General features: G+C 38.5%; 1 protein-coding gene across 8 annotated transcripts in view; it reads right to left on the bottom strand.

Annotated features, from left to right (window-relative positions):
• RYR2 (ryanodine receptor 2) overlaps positions 1-20,285 on the bottom strand; it is a 397,519-nt gene extending 377,234 nt beyond the window's left edge. For all 8 annotated transcript variants that reach the window (XM_065057819.1, XM_065057821.1, XM_065057823.1 and 5 more), the window contains exon 1: positions 20,032-20,285. In XM_065057819.1, the coding sequence (XP_064913891.1) occupies positions 20,032-20,079 (48 nt within the window). In that variant the 5' untranslated portion in view covers positions 20,080-20,285. The remainder of the gene's footprint in view (positions 1-20,031) is intronic.
• Between the last annotated feature and the right edge of the window lie 356 nt (positions 20,286-20,641).

Genomic DNA, 20,641 nt, shown 5'->3' with positions numbered 1-20,641 from the left:
TAATATGCCATGAACACAGGAACCATAATGTATACTACTTCAATTTAAATATTACCAGTACTGACCAGGCACTATTTCAAATCAACAAGGTGACCACAATACAGAACTTTCAATTAAATAACTGCAATGCTTTTCCAACTATGCTATTATTAGCAGTGTCATATATTTGGTACAGATAATGACCATCGAATAAGTTGCAAATAAAGTCACCTTTTTTCATCCAGTCTTCTGTCCATTAGGCCTTGAATCTATTAATTGACTTCCAGTATCCTCCCATATAATGTCCCATATTGTATGCCCTTATCTTCAACGGCACAGTTCTCCAAGTCTCTATACGCTAAGTCATTATGAGTCCAGAGGAGCCCGGAATGGAGCCCAAGACATCCTCTGTGTCCCTGGAAACACCACTTTGTTTTGCTGTCCCTTCACCTCATCTCGGTGTTTGTCCATCTTGCCTACATGGAGCAGGAACTGTCACTCACTGCACTTTTGTACAGAAGCACAGTGGCACCCTCAGCCAAGGCCTCTGGGCATTATGTAATGCAATCAATAATAATTAATTTTGTCCCTTGTTTCATCTTATATCTAACAGCTGTGATCTTTCCTCTGATAACTGCACACACATTGTAGCTCCTCAGGTTTTGTCTCACTAGCAAAGATACCCATTCTTCCCCTCTCCTCACACCTACCTAGAATATCTTACTCAGTTCTTCAAGAAAGACATAGTAATGGGCTCTCTTCAAATTCTATACCAAAATTCATTTCCTTCAGGTATACTTTCTTTACTAACCTAAGGCACTTTACACTATTTCAAATCCATAAGTTAAGGAAGTAAAGGGTAAATACAAGTGTTTCAGAATTAAAATAAAAACGTTACATGGAAAACTGTATTGTCTGTGTGTATATATTCTCTTATCAAACTGAAGGGTGACAAGAAATAACAGTCTGCACACGTGGCAGATTTTTCACTACAGATTGGGACTTCTGACAATGGTTTAAATTTTTTCAATAGATTCCTATTGACATTAAACACAGGAAAATGCTCAGAAAAAACATTCATGTACTTTCATCCATACTCATACACACACCCCCACAAAAGCAGTGAAGAGTCCAACAAAGCCAGAGCTCTTTTGGCAAGAAAGACCTCAAATCAAAAGTAGTGGGTTTTGCCAGCACCAGTCATCAATATTTTCTTTGTATCAGACACTGCAGCACCTATTGCTAGACAGAAAAAACAAGTCTCCACCATCTAACCATCCCTGACATGACTTTTTAAAACCTCCCATTACGGATGCCTCTCACAGACCAGAGATGGAGGTGGAGAAATTATAGACAACTTTTGCCATTTTAAGTGAGTACAGACACTATGCCTGGAGCAAAACTAGATAAAATTTGTTAAACCGCAGGCAGGTTATCTACACTAGCACATCACAACTGCTCAGTTGCTGTCACCAAGGCAGCACCACATAAGAAGTATCAAAATATCTAATCAAGATGTTAATGTCTTCATATCATGTCTAGCACTGAAACAGTGCCAAATACAGCCAGATTTGTTAAAACTTGTCTAACAGGCTAGGGACCCCATCCTTAATCAGAAAACACTGGCGAATGAACTGAGTGGAACATTTGCTTTGGTTTAGACAACAAGCTGTAAAACTTTCCTGTCTGCAGGTTAGAAGTCAATTTGTCACAGCTCATGAGCTGGACTTACACCATTCACACAGTGGAGGAAAATTTAACTTTGCAAATGCAAAGTATGCAATATTTCCATGCAACTGTCTAAAGACTGCAAGTATTTCCTTGCAAAAAGCTCTTCAACATTTATCTCAAAGCTGATAAATGCTTCAAGTTTTATATCCTCTTATTTACAGAGATTTGGAGAAGTTCTTCTTGTTCATTGTGTTAATTATGTTTTTAAATTACAAATAATTTTACATACAATACAATCTAAAGGATCTTTCATGTAATATTTTCCCCCTTGCACTGAGCTCTCCTCTGATCTATATAGCACTTTGGTACTGTTCTTAAAAAATTATTTTCTCTAAATGTGAAAGAGCATAATACAGGTTTATATTCTCCATTAAGAACGTGCTCAACCAGTCCAGAACAAACAAACAAAAAAAAAAAAAAAAAAAAACAAAAACAAAAACAAAACAAACCAACAAAAACAACAACAACAACAAATAATGAGAGAGAAATATTAATGAAAACAGTATCCTTTAACATTTGCATTCCAAAAGAGGTTTGAAGGTAGCTTCCTAATGAGAACTAAATTTTTGTATTTCTTTCTCACATTGTTTCTGGAAAACTAAAACAGAATGTGTCAAAAGATCCTGTAATTCACTGCCCAATGTCCAGAGTAGGAACAAGGGAGACTTTGATTGAATTTGAATTCAGATCCTGCAAGAGCACTCTTAACCACTGACCATTTTAAATCTGAATGTGAAAAACTTTTCTCTGTGAACTTCTTCTAAGAAAGTACTTCTGTTCATCATGGAAAAATCCTGCAACCATGCTATATAGTTCAGTTCATGCAGTCCTGCCTGGACCAACACAGGTTCTAAATCTATTGACAAGCCAAGAGGCTAGACAGGCTGAACTCAAGAAATCACTTTTTTCCTCTCTAGGTGGACTAACGCTGGAATAAATTGCCATGAGATGCTGTGGACTCTGCATATGTTCAAAAGCTAGAACGAGATGGTCTCAAGAGGTCTCTTCCAATCTCAATGATTCTGTGAAAAATCAGAAAAAAAAGTGCCAAGTGTTGCACTAATAATAATTTTAAAATTTTAATTGTTCAGACTGCATTAATCACCAAGAAAACTCTCATTCAATTAAACACCTGCTCAGTGCACAGAAGCAGCCAAAATCAGCAGGAAAACAGTAATGGTTACCATTAATTTGGACTTTACATTTTTGATCAGTCTCCACACAATTTACAGCAAGAGGAATGCAACTTCATCTTCAAATAATGGATGGAAATTTGAGTAAGAATACACACACTGATTCACATTTTAACAAATCCAGTTTCATCAGCAAAATATATGGTGATTATATGTCTTGAGTTTAGCTGAGGGGTTTTTTTTTACCTGAAGAGGGATCTGAGGGTTGTTTTATTTTCCAACAGCATTGCACTTAAGCTTCCAGAAATCAGAAGCCACGTCTCCTTAGCCAATGTGCTGTCAACTAGACAACACTCTCTCTAATAATTAAAACATTTTGTGATACAGCCCTCACTTTCACTCATAATCACCAATACTCACAGAGGTGCTTTCTACAGATATTCTTAACCAAATATCAGGCTAGAGAGACAAGTGTTAATCAAAGATTAACCTGATTAGGTATTTCAAAGATCCTAAATTCCTTAAGCAACAGGTAATCTGAACCCATAATACTTGTGCCATGGCTGATCTTTACAACTTCTCTGTAGCTAAACAAAGTGCACTTAATTTTTCACAATTGCCCAGACTCCACTATCTTGCAAGCCCTCCCATGAGATTTCCCTCCAGCTGATCCAAAGAAAAAGCTAAACCAGAGAGAAAAAATGTATACCAGAATATTTGGCTTTTTAAAAATCAACCCAGGTGCAAAGTGAAATAGTTAGGAGCAGGCATAAATCCTTGCATTTCTCACGTCTCACTATTCTCTTCCAGGGAAAAAAAAAAAAAAATTACCTTTTCATTCTTCACCTTGTAAGCTCCAAGACTAAAAAACTGCATGATTCATCTCCTCTGTTTAGCCTGGTTTGCCAACAAAACCATGCCAGCTGAGCTGTGCAGCTAATGCACTGAAACATACCACAACAGCACAAGACAATTTCTAATGCCCAAAGTGTGAAGAACAGAAAAAAAAAAGAGAAAGAGGAAAAAAAAAAAAAGAAAAAAATTAAAGGTTCATGAAACCCCTTCAAAAGGCTCAGTGGTTTGATAGTTCCCTTAAGTAACCTAACATGCTGTTTAAAAAACAAAAAACACCCCACACACAATCTAAAAATAACCCTTCTCCGTAAGAAAACGTCTTCAATTTAAAACAATACTGGAGAGGAGGGTTCCACATTGCAAGCTGTACCACAGTTTCGTAGATGTCATGTTGACTAATCAGGTAGGAAAGATACTCGCATCAGCTAATCTTCAATAATACTCCATTTGTCTCCTGGAGCATCTCCAAATCTCGCAACAGCAGCTTCTTCTCTGGAGTCAGTTCAAGAGCATCATTGTGATGCATGTAATTACAATGATACTTTCAATTGACACATGCCTGAATTTCAAAAGATCGTGATGGACTATTAATGTTCTTCAGCATTGGGCTAATGAGAATGTGTTGGGTTTTGCATTCCGTTTGCCTCTACTACTTGTTAAATACTGTCTGAACACACAGCATATAAAAATCCAATCCTTGGCACAAATGACTGCATCTGAAAATATAACATGCAAGCAACAGCTAAGAAAGCTAGCGATCATCTCTACAAAGGGTATTAAAAGAACACTATTTAAATAACAGAAGTTACACAACCAAAACCTAGTGAATTCTAACACTACTGACAGACTGCACTCTCTCATTTGAATTCTCCTACACATCCGATATAAGAAATAGTCCCTGGCCACCCAGAGCCTCCTTGTAGCACTGAAGTCAAAGGTTCACTTCGTCAGGTACAGTGAGAAAACTGATTTCCATAGAGCAGAGGGTTTGATGGGAGGAACACAATCCATCCCAGAACAGCTTTCCCTTGATGCTGAGAAATGTGAAGCTGGTGCAATCAAAAGCTAACAGGGAACGAATTTCTCCTGGGAGTCAGCACCAAATCTGGGTAGTCCAATTCTGACTGACTGCAGTGATGGAAATCTCTTCTGTGATGTGGTTGCCCTCACCTCATAAGGAATGAAAGAAATAGGTGGTTTTGGCTGCCTTCCAGATCAGAAATATCCAAGTTCAACCAAATTATTTTCTCTGACTCATTACTACAGCTTTCAGCAATACCTAATATGTGTCCAGTCTTTAAAAAAATATATTTATGTATGATTTTACTATACCGTACTTACTGCGGAACACAAATTCCAGACTAAAGCTTGCTTTCCCCTTGAGGGGAGAAGGAAAAAAAAACAACACAACAACAAACAGACATTCACAGTACAAAGAAAAGGTAAAAAAGTAAAGGTTAACTGGAAAAAAAAAAAGTTACAGGAATCAGAACACAGACTGTATTAAGTAATACATAAAAGCAGTTTCCAACTTCCCTTTAATAAACATTACAACGTTAAAATATGTAAAAACAATGCTTTATCTGTAGTCAAAGAAAAAAAATGTGATAAACTATATTTTTTTTTTTTAAATCATAACACTACAATGAGTTTAAGATTGTTACAATGCCCTTATTTCTTTAGGGTATAAAATCTTTGATATGAAAATACATTCTATTTTAAAAGAATACTAAATCCAAATCAAGAAATATTAACCTTTACTTCAGCAAGATTTGGATCAAGAGAAGAAAACAAAATAGGTCAGTTTTAAAAGCAGGCAAAAGGGTTTTTTTATGCATTCTTCCATTTTTCTCAGCATCATCATCTTCAAGACAAAAAAACTACCATTTAGGGCTCACCCCTCCAGCTCATAAAGAAAGAGATTTGGTTTTGAAAGAATTTAAAGTTTGAAAGTTTGTTTCAGTTCCAGACATGGATTAGTTTACACACACACAAGCAAACAAAAAACGAAAACAAAACACCCCCTCCCCCCCCATTCATACATAAATCCCTACAAGGTCAAAACCAAGTATGAATCAGCAAAAATAAAAACAGGAGAAAAACAGCAAATAATGTATATTTTCAAGCAAGTATCAATACCCGTGATTTTCTTTCTTCACTCTAATCCAAGTTAATTCCTGTGTCTAAAGAAAAGAAGCAAGTGCTATACAACATTTTAAGTAAACATAGTCATGAGACCATGCCATCATTTGAAATAATTAATTTCCGATAATAGAGAAGTGTCTGGACAAGACAACTGGAAAAACTACTACTGTATACTGTATTGCATACTACATATGTAAGTGTGCACACAAGGTTTGGTTCCGTGTATGGAAAATTCAGTAAGTATGAAGAGAAACTTACAGACTATTTCAGCATGAAATAAACTGGAAAAGAACTGTTACCAGACACTGCTGTGCATATCATGTGGAACTAAAAACTGGTTGAAGAACTTTCCATTTAAGCCTTTCCGTTTTAATGTAAGCCAGGAGTTGAAGTGCTATACTAGGCAGAGTAGAAAAATGCAAGTAGAAAGTAGGGACCTGAATGCTCCTATGCCTATGTATTTTTTCATTATGTATTCTGCTGCATTCCAAGTGTAAGGTAAATTATTCTTATAAACTCAGAAAACTAGCAGACCTATTTTCTATTTACCTGCTCCCTACAATTAACCTGAAACTGTGTATAATTTTCACTATTTCACCATTGCTGTAGTTAACACAGGAGCCTGAAAGATCAACACTGCAGAGGGAGAGCTCAGTTCCATGAAGTACTGATATTCCTAAAATAGGTTTTACTCAGGCTTGCAGACACCAAATAAAATCACAGGAGAGCTTAAGATGCTTCAGAAACTTTGTGAGAAGATGGTTTCTTACCTTCAAGTGTAATTGAAACTTTCTTCAGTAACTAAACAAAAGCAATTGTATTCACCTAAAGGGAAAAATTTCAAGACAAGACGGATCTCCAAGACTGTAGTACAAACCAGGAAAAAATATTATTGTTGTTGTTGTTGTAATTAATAATAATAATAATTATTATTATAAAGAAAAATATTACACTAGAAGAGTAAAAGAAATAAATAGGTAAAATAAGTGTTTTGTATGTATCAAGCACCAAAAAAAGCAGTACTCCCCTACAGCACATATGACTTCCTGAGTAAACAAAACAGTACACGTAACTTCAAATCCAAATGAGATCAAACTTTGGGTTCCAGGGTTGACATAATAGAATTAATGCTGGACACAGCCAAATCACACTGGTAACACAAATTACAAACGCTACTCTGCAAGAACAACCTTTAGCTTCTTAACAAAGACTTCAGGGAGATTTGTAGAAAAAGAAAAATCTAGCTGTCTTCTCAGAAACAAGGAATATATAACAGATTATTACCTTTGCTAAATTGGACAAAATGGTACATCTGTGTCACAAAGTTGGAACGATTTACTAATAATTATATGTAAATATTTTGAAGGACAGTTAGCACCATGTATACACGTTTAGACTAATTGTGTAAAAGCCACGTCACCCACTTTCGGGTGCACAAGCAATATAAATATTAATTGTGCTTAAAATGGCAGAGAAAAAGCATGGGAAAGGATATGCATTTGACGCATTTAGGCCACTAGATACCACAGTCCACATGCTATTATTGTCGGATTCAGCTCTGGTTAAAATCTAGAGGAGGTTTGACATTAACGTCAGTGAGAACAGAAACAGACTTAAAAAAAACATGCATAGCCATATAGAGACCCTTGCAGTCATGGACCAGCAAATTGATTCCCAAAACGTTTAATGGATGCTGAGTAGATTATTCTGCTAGATATTATACTAAAATGAGTTAATTTGCATTTGGATTGCAATATAATTTAAGCAATAGGTAAGAGAGCCAGGTTTTTACTTGAAGCAGCCCTTATAATGCGGAATTTGTTTTTAGGCTTCTGGCCAAAATAAAAAAAAATATTTGTACTATAAGTATTTTCATCTAGCCTTTTGCTAATACAATAACCCTTAACAACCTGTTATACCAACCTGCCTGTTTTATGTATTTCTTTCATTTAAGAGGTTTATTTCTCAGGTGCAGAAAATGAGATCCAGCTAGAGATTTTGAAAGGAATGTAAGGATTTTCTTCAGCTGATTACTCCATTTAAAGGTATATAATAAGATTACAAACCCTTTTCACTCACAGAACTCCTCACTTCTCTGTCCCTTGCAATAAAACAAATTACTAGGGTACAACTACTAATAGCAAACTGTAACTTTTGAATAAGAACTTATTATAACAAAGTGCCCTTCCCAAGCTCTAGATGTGGTTCCAGTTGTCAAACTGTAACAGACATAAATCATCATTAAAAAACCTCAGTCATTAACAGGAAGTCTCATAGGTACATAAGAAATAATTTTGTTAACATTCACAATCCCACACAGCTCACTACCCAATTAAACTCCTTCCTTCATCGAAAGTGTGTTCTGAACCATGTTAGTTTATTCTGTTAGTAAATCAAAAAGTGCAGCAAGGCCTTCCTATGCAAACACAACTGCAAATGCCATGCATGGAAACAAATCGCCCCCCCCTCAAGTTCTGCATTTCTCATGCACTGTATTAATTGGATTACTCTACAGGATTACAGCTTCAGAAAATTGATGCAGTCACTCTCACCTAGAGGTTTCCTCCGGGTCAGCAGAAGGTACCTCTGTGCAGAGGCCAGAGTAAATGAGTCCTTAAGCCAAGCACAGGACTCACACAGAGAGGTGATGTACTAAGCCTAAACATAAGGGGCAACCCCAGAGACAAACTGGTTTGCAAGGGAAGAATATTGTCGCTGATGCTCTTTTAACTTTGCAGCTGTCAAGTGAAAAATAAACTAGAAAGCAGAATAAATAGTGTGGGTAAAACAGAAAGTGTCTAATTCTGCTTCACTAACAGATTTATAGTATAAGGAAAGAAGAAATTCAGAGACTTCAGCTGCGATTGCTGCTGACACACAAGTTATAAGCTAGAATTCAACTAGAAATCTCAAAATGAAAAAAGAGCAATATGTTACTTCTGACTTAACCAGAATAAAGTGATGCCTGTAACATCAATAAAATATATCAACATTACAGCTCGGTGTACCTTTAAATCACATTCATTTAATTTTCAGCAGATTAAAATAGGTATGAAAATTCCTAAATCAGGAAAAAAACAAACAAACAAATACACAAATCACACCACACTGCATTCTCAGTTGGCTGAAGTCAATAAATAGGTGTAAATATGTCAGTATTTAAATAAAAACTGTATACCTGCATTTTTTTATTGAGTCTCACATTTCACCTAGAAAAAGATACCTCTATTCACCTTTAGGAACATGGAAACCTAATACTCAGTACCTAATTACTAATTTTTCTCCTCCCATTCCATGGGAAATGAAAGTGTTTATTTTTGTGTCTAAACTCAAGAGTTACATTACACATCCTATGCAAAAGCATCTATTTCATTTTGGAGAAAAGCCAAGCAACAAGCTGTGTCAAATTTGAAATCAGGAAAAACAATCAAACCCAAAAAGACAGAGATCTCAGGGGCTGTGACAAGAAAAAGTAAGAGTAACAGAGATTAAACGAAGTTTTGGATTTGAAGGTTCAAAGTCCAAAGAAAAGCAACTTCAAATGAACCAGCAAATATTGTACAGAACAAATACAGTTCTCTTCTAGTATGAGATACTGCTAACAGATTTCAGAAATGGACTTGGAGGCATAATGTTGGAAATGGAGGAAAATGTCTGAAAATATCCAAAGTGCAACAGCGTTTCTTCTGCAGGATTTCAGGAACCTTCTCATTTAAAAGAAACCCAAATTTACAGGATGTTTCTACAAGAACAGCAGTCAGCTGAAAATGGAGATCGAGACTTCGCTGATGACTTTTTTTGCAATCCATTCATTTTGTAAGCTTTAAGATTCCTCTTTCATCAAAATAGCAATGTCAAAAGTAATAACTTTTTAAACGCATATTCACTACATTAAAAGTGATTAAAGAGTAAATGATGGCTGACATACCTGACCAAGCAGTCAGGCTATCCTGCTAATGTGTACTCAAAAATGTCTTAGTACATAAACCACTAATTCAAAATCTTACCCTACAAAAATTCAACCAACAGTGATGGAACACCAAAAGCATTTGAAAAGGTTTCCAGATTTACCTATGGAGCTATCACTCTCCTGCAATTGCTAAATACTAGACTATTGCTTTTTTGCTCATTAGCTTTTCTAAAGAACTTGAGACATAATTCTAAGACTACAAGAAATTAAGCAGACTTCTTACATATGCACCAATAAATAGAACTATGTTATCCTTGCTATTCCAGCATTGTGTTTAGGTCTGTGATGGTTCTGCTTCATGGATTCTTTGACTCAACATCACACTTCAGCAATGTTATCTAACATTTTTGGCCCTGAAAATTCATGTAGTGTTATTTGCACAGACATGGATCTCTATCAGTTCCTTCATTAGAAGAGTTAGATCTCTTCAACCACACGTGCTATGATAATTCTTATGAATGAATACTTTCATATCTCCACAAATGCAATAGTGCAGTTCCTTCAGCTGTCTGCTGGGCTGGCTAGTACATGGCAAATCATGAGACAAGTCTTTTGCTTTCCATCAGCATCAACTGGGGCAGAAAATAAATAAAACCCACATTTAATACAAGCTTTTAGAAGAAGATTAATCCAACTCTTTAGCAACAAACAGCTATTAAATTACCTGTAACACAAGAAGAAAGGTTCTCTCCATTGCCATTTCACTTTTACTATTTCTCTGCACCACATATTGTGAATTATTTTTATTTTTCTGTTGCATGGAAAAGGGGATACACATTCCACCTCCCTTGTACTCACAACAAGACTGTGTAAATGCACTCTCTATGCATTAGCATTGCAAGATCTACTTCATAAACACGGAGAAAATAGTCAAAAATATGAAGCCGCATGACCGATGCTTATTTTCAATCTAACCCTCAGTGCATTCTCATGACTGCTGTAGGGTTCAAGGATGCTTATTCATCTGTATAGGTATTTAGGTGCTGCTGTCACAATCAGAACCAAATCCTTTATCAATGACTCCTCCAGGATGAAGGTCATGTGTCCATACAGAGAGGTTTAATAATATAGTTTGTACTTAGGATGCCTCTACTAGTTCTAATTAACTTATTCCAGTTTGCAACTAGAAAATAAACACACCACAGGTAACTTTCAAAATGTTTATCAGCATGACTACATTCCTGACATACAATGAAGATCCGTTACCAGTGAATGAATCCATCTACCCAGTAGTTTAGTGAGTTTTAAGCAGACCCATCCAATTAGCTGAGCTTACCTTGAACACTCTTCAAATTCCTTTCATTCCTCCACCTAAATTCCTATATAAGGAATTCTACTCAGCCATCACAGGAATGGAAGATGCTCATATACCATGGGAAATTATCTGGAATATTCAGCAAAGGAAGATACTTTCGTCTTTCCCATTTTTCCTTTCATGAAACAAAAGAATGCATCCCACACAAAGCCCAGACAGTCTTTTTTTTTTTTCCAGCTTTGCAAGGAAGAAATAAAGCCGTAAGAGACAGCCATTTCTGGCTTGATTCTACTAATACAATTCTACTTCTTGGCAATCCCCAGGAAAACTCACAGAGAGCTAATGAATATTTTGCATTGCTTCTTTCCATCTTTCCTTTGAAAGAAGGATTTAAGCAGGCAAATTCTTCAAATTCAGTGCACCCAGTTTTCATAGCAGGATTCCAGAGAAGTTTTTGCAAAGGCAGAGAGACAGGACATGCCAGTGTTCAGCACTTCGTTCTGCCAGCGTAGATCTGTCAGATATTATTTCCCACAGTTGAGTAAAAAACAATGAGGTAAGAGAAATATGTTGTTGTACAGCACTAATTATTCTGAAATGCTTTGGGAAGCTGCCTCACAAAATGTAATGATCTTTTTACTCCTTCTCTGTGGTCCTACAGTGTTCAGAATATGAACAAAACCAAACCAAACAAAAAGCCTGTCCTGCACTAATATGTGTTGCATCTTGCAGAATGATACCTGGTCAACTTTTGCCATAGTTCTCGTGGGAAGTCTACAGCATTACTAGGTAATCTGTTGTACTTCCAACTTCCTTCAAGCACATGGTAATTATAAGGAAGGCATTCCTGACTATGATAAACATTGAAGTATGCCACAACATAGATAGAGTGAATCCATCTTTTTATTTAAAATTTAATGTGGCTCCTAGTGCCAGTGTTCCTATAAACATTAATATTACTGTAAAACAGAGCATTATAGCACTACATTTAAACAGAAGTTACAACTGTCAAAGAAGTCCATACAATTCACGTTATGACACCTTACCTGTCATATCTTTCACTTCCCAAACAGTAGGCACATAGATACTAGTTTGGTTTCATTAAACAATTCTGAGCAGCTAAGCAAAGTTTCTACTAAATTACAGTGCATTCCTCAAACATACATCTGTTCAAATCTATAGCCAAGTAACATGTCATTGGGCTCTAGAAGTAGCAACATATTTTAAGCGTTTAAACCCTTCACCTGACAAGTTACACCACCATTATTATGTAAAAAATTACAAAGAAAAGCAAGAGTTCTTTCCTAAGTGAATACACAGTTACTGAACCTTGTACTAACTAACAAGGGAGCACAGCATAAACTAAATTGCAGTAAAAATACATTGGAGTTCCTGTTAGGAAACTGGGGTGACCTTTCCTGTGATGACGTTGCCAGCAGCAGCTGCCCTGAAGTTGCTCTACTTCCTACATGGAGAACACAGAAACACCCCTGGTGAGCAGAGAATATTGCAGTAAACTGTGTTGCTGTGGTTGCCTTTAGAAGGCTTAAACTGATATCTGAACTAGTTCTGTCAAGCCTGAAGCAACAGGCAGCCTCTTCAAGAGGCCGTCCCTTCCCAGGGGGGCGCAGACAACACAGCCGCCCATGGCTGAAGCACCACACACTTACAAAACAGAGCAGAGGTCTTTGGCAGAATACAGACTCGAGACAGAAAATCATGCCAGGTTAGTTTTACTTGGCTATTGGGAGAAAATGCAGGGTATAACTGCATCTGCAATTTAAAGTTCTCTGTTCTGACTCGCACCTGACCACAGTTAAGATTTAAAAAGGGTGTTTTCAAGCTGCCTGAAGGACAAAGTAACAGAATTCATATTACAGCTTTCATTGAAAGAAAATACCTTTATCCTAAGTTTTTATCATTTTATTCACCACATTTTATAAAAGTGTCTATTAAAGTTTTTTAAGCTGAGTAAGAAAAAGCACAGACAAAACACTAGGACTAAGTATGCTCTGGCTTTTACTTTTCCAGTCGTTTTACTAGTCTATTGTGTTGGGTTTTTTTACTTGTTGCCCTTCAGGAAAATCATACGCTCTTCAAGAACTTCAAGAACTCGTGTTATGAATGCTAGCACCAACCAAAAAGGAAAAGTTAGACCAATTGAAATAGCTATCTGTATAATGCGTATGCATGGGTTTCAACAAAACAGAAAAAATTAGGATGCTCAGATTATATACTTCATTAGCTATGGTGTCTATTCCCCTGTGCTCAGTACTCTAGCAGAAAATTCAAACCAAGTAGTTCAATCAAAGCAGAACGCAGCTTCTGGTAGTTTTATATATCAGTAAGCTCTCACTTAAGAGACACAGAACTTTCCTCACAGTAGAGAAAACAACTTTTGTTCAGAGATGAAGTCTAGAATGGTATTAACAGGAAAACGTTGTCCATTCAACCTTAGAAATTATTTAACTTGATAGTTTATTCTTCTGAGGTACTGTTTGCTTGCAATCAATAGCAAAATTTTTGTTGATGATGGATAAAGGAGCAAGCCCTTAACCAATACAAAACATAAACAGAAAAGTGATGCGATTTTATTGATACATTAGTACCATGAAAGGGGTGGCCATCTCCAGAAATTCACAGAGCTTAATTTCCCAGAAGTGATGCATAAGCCATACAGAAAATCTCCTAACAGTGTCATAGCTAGGAGCAATTCCAACCAGAAGGCTGAATCTTCCCACAGAGTTTTAGGAAACAAACCTGTATTTACAGAGGAACTACTATTATAGGTACATTTCTTGCCATTCTGCCTGCAAACAAAGCCTGGATATGAAATCCTGGTTACACTGAAATCAATAGTTCTGCCTTCATAGGGATCAGATTTTCACTCTTGCGACCTGAAACAGCACCTCACAGCCCTGATCATGAGACCCTTTAAAACTGATATTTGCCCCCCACAAAAAACGTAAAAAGTGCTGCTAAAAAAACTTTGTTGATTTCATTAAAGTATTCACTTTAGCTAATCTTATCAACACTTCATATATAGCGGTAAATGTGTGGTGCGTATTTATGACAATTAAACAGAGCTCCATTCTATGACAGCTATTCTATGCATAACATTTGCAAGTAAGTATTTTCTAATGAGTAAAGAGTTATTACTCCTTTTGTGCACAAATTAAGGAAAAATGATTAATAGCCACAATATAGAAAACACATTGCTAACATATTCCATCAATCACTACTAAAAATCACAACAATCTCAGTAACTTGAAATTCTTTGATTTGCCCTGATAAAATGTGGTTCAAAGTTCAAAGGTTATTTATGTACTAGTACGATGACACCAAATGAAACAAATTTATGTCACTTAAGTTTTATCAGGAAGCATAGGAATACAAATGCAGTTTCTGACTTTTCTTTTGTCATTCACACAAAGCCAAGCCTACCTTTTCAGTTAATTCAGGAAATTCAAGCAAAGGCCTAAGTGTAGTTCAGAAAACAGAATCAAAACTAACTCAAGAGTTTTAACATGAAGCACTCAGTATAAAAATTGGGAAAAATCTCTGTATTTTCAGTTTAATTCATGTACTTCGTGGATACAGCCCACTGTCAGCATTTCCCCACACAGTCAGTTTCCAATCTTTTACCTGGATTCAGGGAAATACTTCAACACATGCTTATCCCTGTGCAAGAAAAATCGATGCACTTTCCACACAGCTATCTATACAAGAGGAAAACCACCTTCACAATATGCCTGTAATAATACAGCCTTCAAATAGAGGAAGCAAAGACAGACATAGCTCTTGAGACCATACTAAATCTTGGGTTCGAATTAACTGGAATTCTCTCCTTACAGTCTGTCCACAGCTTCAGTTCCTGCAGTACATTTTCCTCAGGCCTTCAAAACGCTGAAGAGCACCAAAACATCTTCAGACACTGAAAGGAAAAGCAGCTCTGTGTCTCTCAGAACATTCATCAACCAACTCACAGGGACAGCAAGAAAGTGCCCTGGTGAACCAGCTATTTGCTGCAGAGCTTCCTCAGCCTCTTTCTCACACATCCAATAAACACAACTTCCAGATTCAGGACACCAGACAAGATAGTACAGAGACGAGACAAATTATTTTATCTAGAAATATAATTTTAATGGTGACATAAAATGTTTGTCAAACAATCTCAGAATAAAAAAAATACATACAAAATGTTCACACATAAATCCCAAATAAGAAATGGACTATGTGTCCTAACTAAAACCTGCTCACTGCAAACAGCCTGTCCAGCTCAATTCCAAAATAGAATTTGAGATCATATTCAGTATCTGTACTGCAGTGCAGTGCCTTAGAGAGGAAGGTACAAATGCTGCAATCTCAGCCACGCCATCCCTCACTCGAGCTGTTAAACTGTGGTCTCTTGTGCCAGTCCCTGGTGAATCTTCAGAAGTCACATACTGACAGGTACAAGAAATACTTTTTAAAATAAACAAAGGCTAGTCAAAGTGTCTTTCAGTGTTCTTTCCTTCTAAAATCTCCTCTAATATATAGGATTGCTTTTGAGCATTTTTTTCAGTGCATTCTGGCAGCCGTGTTTGTATGTTTGATGATTGCAGCTAACAGAATCTGACATATTTTAAAGATAAGAATGAAAAGTATCGAGGGATTTAAAAACAAACAAACAAACAATTTTCTATTCTATTTTGCTGAGAGATTCACATAACAGTTCTTACGTTTAGTTACTTATTTTACAATAATCTTCAGATCTTGTTTTTCCATGTTCCTTTTGTGTCCTCCAATTCCACAGAATCTTCATTCAGGATGGTATCTAGGCATATGATTTTTAGTGAGATTTAAAGTGGCATTCATTGTTTAAATGTTGTCATAATGAGGGACAGCTGGAACAGAAGTGACTCTGGAATCACAGAATTCCTGTCCTTGAAATGTGACCACATTCCATCCTTTATTTCAGAATGGAGAAAAATTCTCTGCCATAAACTCCATTTTTTTAAATTATCTGAAGCATTAAATCCTAATACTGAGTGAATAAAATCTTTTGCATGTCAAACAGGAACCCTAAATAACGTTTAAACTTCATTTTAAAGTACTTTTCCAGTGTTGGAAAGTACCATTACAATTTTCTCTGACAGTCACACTTGGAAAAATTAAGTTCATGGAGAAAATAAGGCAGCACAAAATATGTTCACACAAGCAAAAGATCCTATTTCACCACAAGTTTCTAATTATACAAATGAAAAAAAAAAAAAAGCATTAGAAGAGAGCAAACAGTGGAACATCGGCATTCCAATCTTAAAAAAAAAAAAAAAAATAAAAGGAACAAACAAAAAGGTGTCAACTACTCCAATGAACCTGTGCTGCTCACACTGTATGCTTCTGATTTCTGACAGGCATGGAAGTCTTCGCTGTATCACAGGACAGGGAAAACGACTGTGACCCTGTCGGCCTTACTTAGTGTGTCCTGGCGGTGTCTCCTACCATAAACATCTGAAAGAAGACCTGCCTTTAATTGAAGAGACTCCACAACTCCAGAAAACCATATGTACTGGCATCAGGAACATCCCAAGATCAAATAGCTAAATTACACATTTCGCATCACTCTTAGGAACATACTGCTCCCGAAAGGACACCTTTAACCAATATAAGGGATACTCACAGGCAGTATTTTGTTGAAATACTGCAATTGGTTTACCACCCTGCTCAACATGAATGCTTTCCCTTATGGGGGTTCTGCACCACAAAAAACAGTCCTTGAATGTGAGCATTATGGAAAGAGCCTATGCATTTAGGCATAAAAATTTTCTGTTCTCTCTTGGAACTCTGAATTATTTTCACTCTGGTCAAATTACACATTAAAAAAAAAAGAAAAAAGATATTTCTGTATTAACTATAAATGTTTTAGATTATTGAATGTAAAGACTAAACAATGCAAGCTTCTTTTGTACACATCTTTCTCCTTTCTAATATTATTTTTAAAAAACATATATATATATGTCTACAGGGAAAAAAGTCTTCCTCAGACACACAACTAATAAAAGCAAGAGCAGGATAACTTGCTCCTCTTCACTCCTGAACAGCATGCATGTATTCAGTGGGAAAAGCCAACAGAATGTATGTCCAAGCCTAAGAAAGGCTACACATAACACAAGGTCATCTCTACCTGGAGCATTCAGCAAAGTAATGAGGGAGACCCCAATCTGTGGAGAAGCATCTAATTCACGGGACTATAGAAGATTTTCTTGAGGAGAACTGCACAGCACAAAGATTAATTCCAGTCTGTCTGAAGGTATCATCTCAAACAACAAAAGGATTGATGCTTTCAGAAAGCCAGGGCATTAACAGGTTACACTCACTTCTTAGAAGTGAGATATCAAAATCAGATTGTTCCCAAAAGAAACAGAAATCCATCCTAGTCGGAAATTTGTAGGAGGAAATGCATGATGCCATCTTGTCAAAAAACAAGAATAAAATAAAAGCAGCAAATGAAGAAGATGAATCATAGGCAAATAAGAAAATGTGAAGAGGAAAGGAAAAATAAATTACCAATCAACATGTAAATGGCAAATAGTTTAGTAGCTTAGTGCAAATAAATGAATTTTTTAGAGAACAAAATCTCATATTTCTCTTTAAACATTAAAAAAAAAGATGTATTTATATTCCAGGGTAAACTATAAAGATGCCACAGTAATTCTGAAATATCAGAAAGAGAACCCACAATTTTAGAAAGTTCATCAGGTCTTCTCAAAAGGAAATAAAAAGAGCACTGTTCACATGTAGTAGGCCTACAGACATCATCATTAAGGTATTCAAAGCACAGAAAGCTTTTTCGCTCGCATAAGGTGTTCTTTGAAAAGTTCTATTTTATCTACCAAACCATTTATGAATCCGTCCATCCCTAATTACAGTTTTAAAAATAAACAACTAAAAGAGAAGCTGCAGCAATTTCCAGGTTATATCCAATAACCAGCACTTTCTGCCGATGCAATTCAGAAAGTCACACACATCTAATAGCTTTAGAGAATACTAATCCAAACTTTCTAAGAATAAATAGAAGGAAGACTACATCCAAAATATGTCTTAAAGCTGACTTTTCCAAGTAACGTTCATAATTTTGGCAAAGTGGAAGAGGAGTAAAAATCATTACTTACTTACTTACAACTACAGATCAGAGATCAAAACTTCACATTCAAAGGGTATTTCTCAGGCTTTTTTAATTTCACTACACAAAAAGCCTCCCCTGTGCCTCAGTTTACCATAGTCAAGGTCATTTTACAACCAGTTAAACATTCTAAAAATTTCTAAGTATTATCTAAGCCTGGGTTTGCCAAATCTGTATTAAGCCTGATGCACATTATCAGGAGTGCTGTTTTACATAACGTGCTGCTGCTGTCAGGTGCTGTAGTTTAACATTACTGTATATGTGCAGAGCAGTATTAGCATGCCCACTGCTTCTCTTTCCTTATTAAGCATTCAGATAACAGCCCTTCCATGAGCTAAGCTTAACATTCAAACCTGCAGTATGACTGTCATTGCACAAGCCTTCCAAACATGTTTACCAACAAGAAGTAATAATAATAAAACTCTCATAAGTTGAGATGACAAGTTATCTTTCAAGAAAGTATTTTGCTGTTTAGTCTTTCCATGTTAGAAAACATTACAATAGAAGTCACATAACACTGAGAGGAAAAAAAGTTGATAATCTTCATGCCAGTGTTGCGTAACAGCTGTTATTCCCTGTAAAACCAGATTTTCTAAGAATTCTCAAACAAACAGAATAGAATAATAGCATATGTATCTATTATTTTATGGTTTCTGATTGAAATAAGCAGAAGATGACAGAGATCCAGGATTCATAGTGCTACAAACAGCATACGAATACGCTCCACATACATTATGTGGCTTGTTTTCCCCTTCTTTTCTAATCTATTTTTCTTACAAGACATTGATCCTGAACATTTTCTATATCAGACCATACTAAACAGAAATGAAGCGAAGCTCTACCCTACAGTCTCAGTGGCTTTAGCTCTACTTATTAAATGTCTCAGCAATTTTTCATCAAACTGTGACAGCGTTTTGTGTACGCCACCATTCAAATATGCCCATCTGCAAAACTTGCTCGGATTGTGCGTACAAACAGCACTTGGGAGATGGCCCAGAAGGTAAATAAAAGCATTGCTTGAAGAAAAATAATCCAGAGAAGCGCAAGACGCAGCAGTCCTGATGCATTCACGAAACTGAGGGAAGAAATGCTCTAACGCCTTAACATGTTTTGGACTGAAGAAAACAGAAGTAAAGAAAGGATGCTCACACACACACAGAAAAAGACAAAACGTCTTAGTCTGTGCCCAGCGAGGAGAATGTCCGCAAGTTAGTGGGAACCTTGGTGGGGAGGGGGGTGGGGTGGGAGAGGTGATTTTTTTTTCCGTTCTATTTTTGCAGAAGGAGTGTGATTGCAGCTCTCAAGCCGGGGAAGGCTGCTCGGTTAGTATCTGCAGTACGCAAGCACATCGGCCGGCGGGCAGCGCGGAGCGGGGCTTGCGGGGAGCCGGCGGGAGCGCCCGCTGCCCGCCCGGGGTCCCCACGCTTGCCCGGGCTGGCACCACCGCCTCCCCCCACCCCTCCCGCTCATCCCGGCATCACCAGCAGAGCGAGCGGCTGGTGAGCGCCCCTCCGCCCGCGGACACCGGGAGCACACGCTGCCGGGTGGAGAGGGAAAGGGCTGGGGCTCCAGAGCCCCTGACAGGACTCCCCCGGGGCGGCGGGGCAGCGTACACCTGCCTCCCGCTGTCCCCGCCCGGCAGGAGCCGCCCCCCGCACACGGAGTGTCAGCACCCCTCGCCCCACAGCTCTCCTCCGGGCAAGGTTCGGCCGTCGCCCCCCGCAGCCCTTCGCCCGCACGGCCCCGGCGCCCTGCCCCACGCCAGCGTGGAGGTACAGGAGGCAACCCCGGCGCTTACAGTTCGCAGGAACTGGATCTCGTCCTCGCCCTCGCCCCCCTCGGCCATGGCTGCCCCTCTCTCTTCTTCTCCCGGGCGCTGCTCCCGGTGCCCGGGCGGGCGGCGGCGGTCGCTCCCCTCGGGGAGGCAGCGGGAGCCTCACGGCCGCGCTGCACCGGGCTGGGGCAAGGGCGAGGGCGGCGGAGCCGGCAGCCCCAGCCCGGCCCTCGCTGCGAGCGGGGTGCGGGTGCCCGTAAGCCTGCAGCAGGGTGACAGCTCTGCCCAGCCGCCGCGCTGCCAGTGCCGGCCACGGGGGAGTGGGATGCGATTAACCGGGGGAGGAGGGGGAGGCGGAGCTCCGCGGCCCCCCCACTGCTGCAGGTGATCCGCAGCCCGCTCCCTCCGCGCACCAAAGCCGCTGCCCAGCGCCCCTTACTGGCCGCTCGGCGGAGAGGCGGCTGACGGCTCCGCCTTGGGGGCCCCACTCGGGCGGCTGCTGCCCGACCCACCGGCCCGAGGCGGGGCGGCCATGTCACACCTGCCGGAGGTACCGGGGAGGCCGCGTCTGCCTGGGCAAGGCTGTCCCTCCGGAGGCAGGCGCCGTGTGCTGCACTGCGCCCTCCCTCGGGGC

Source organism: Columba livia, chromosome 3 (assembly GCF_036013475.1).
Source record: "Columba livia isolate bColLiv1 breed racing homer chromosome 3, bColLiv1.pat.W.v2, whole genome shotgun sequence".
NCBI classification, from domain to species: Eukaryota; Metazoa; Chordata; class Aves; order Columbiformes; family Columbidae; genus Columba; species Columba livia.
This window is presented reverse-complemented; position numbering and strand designations above follow the sequence as displayed.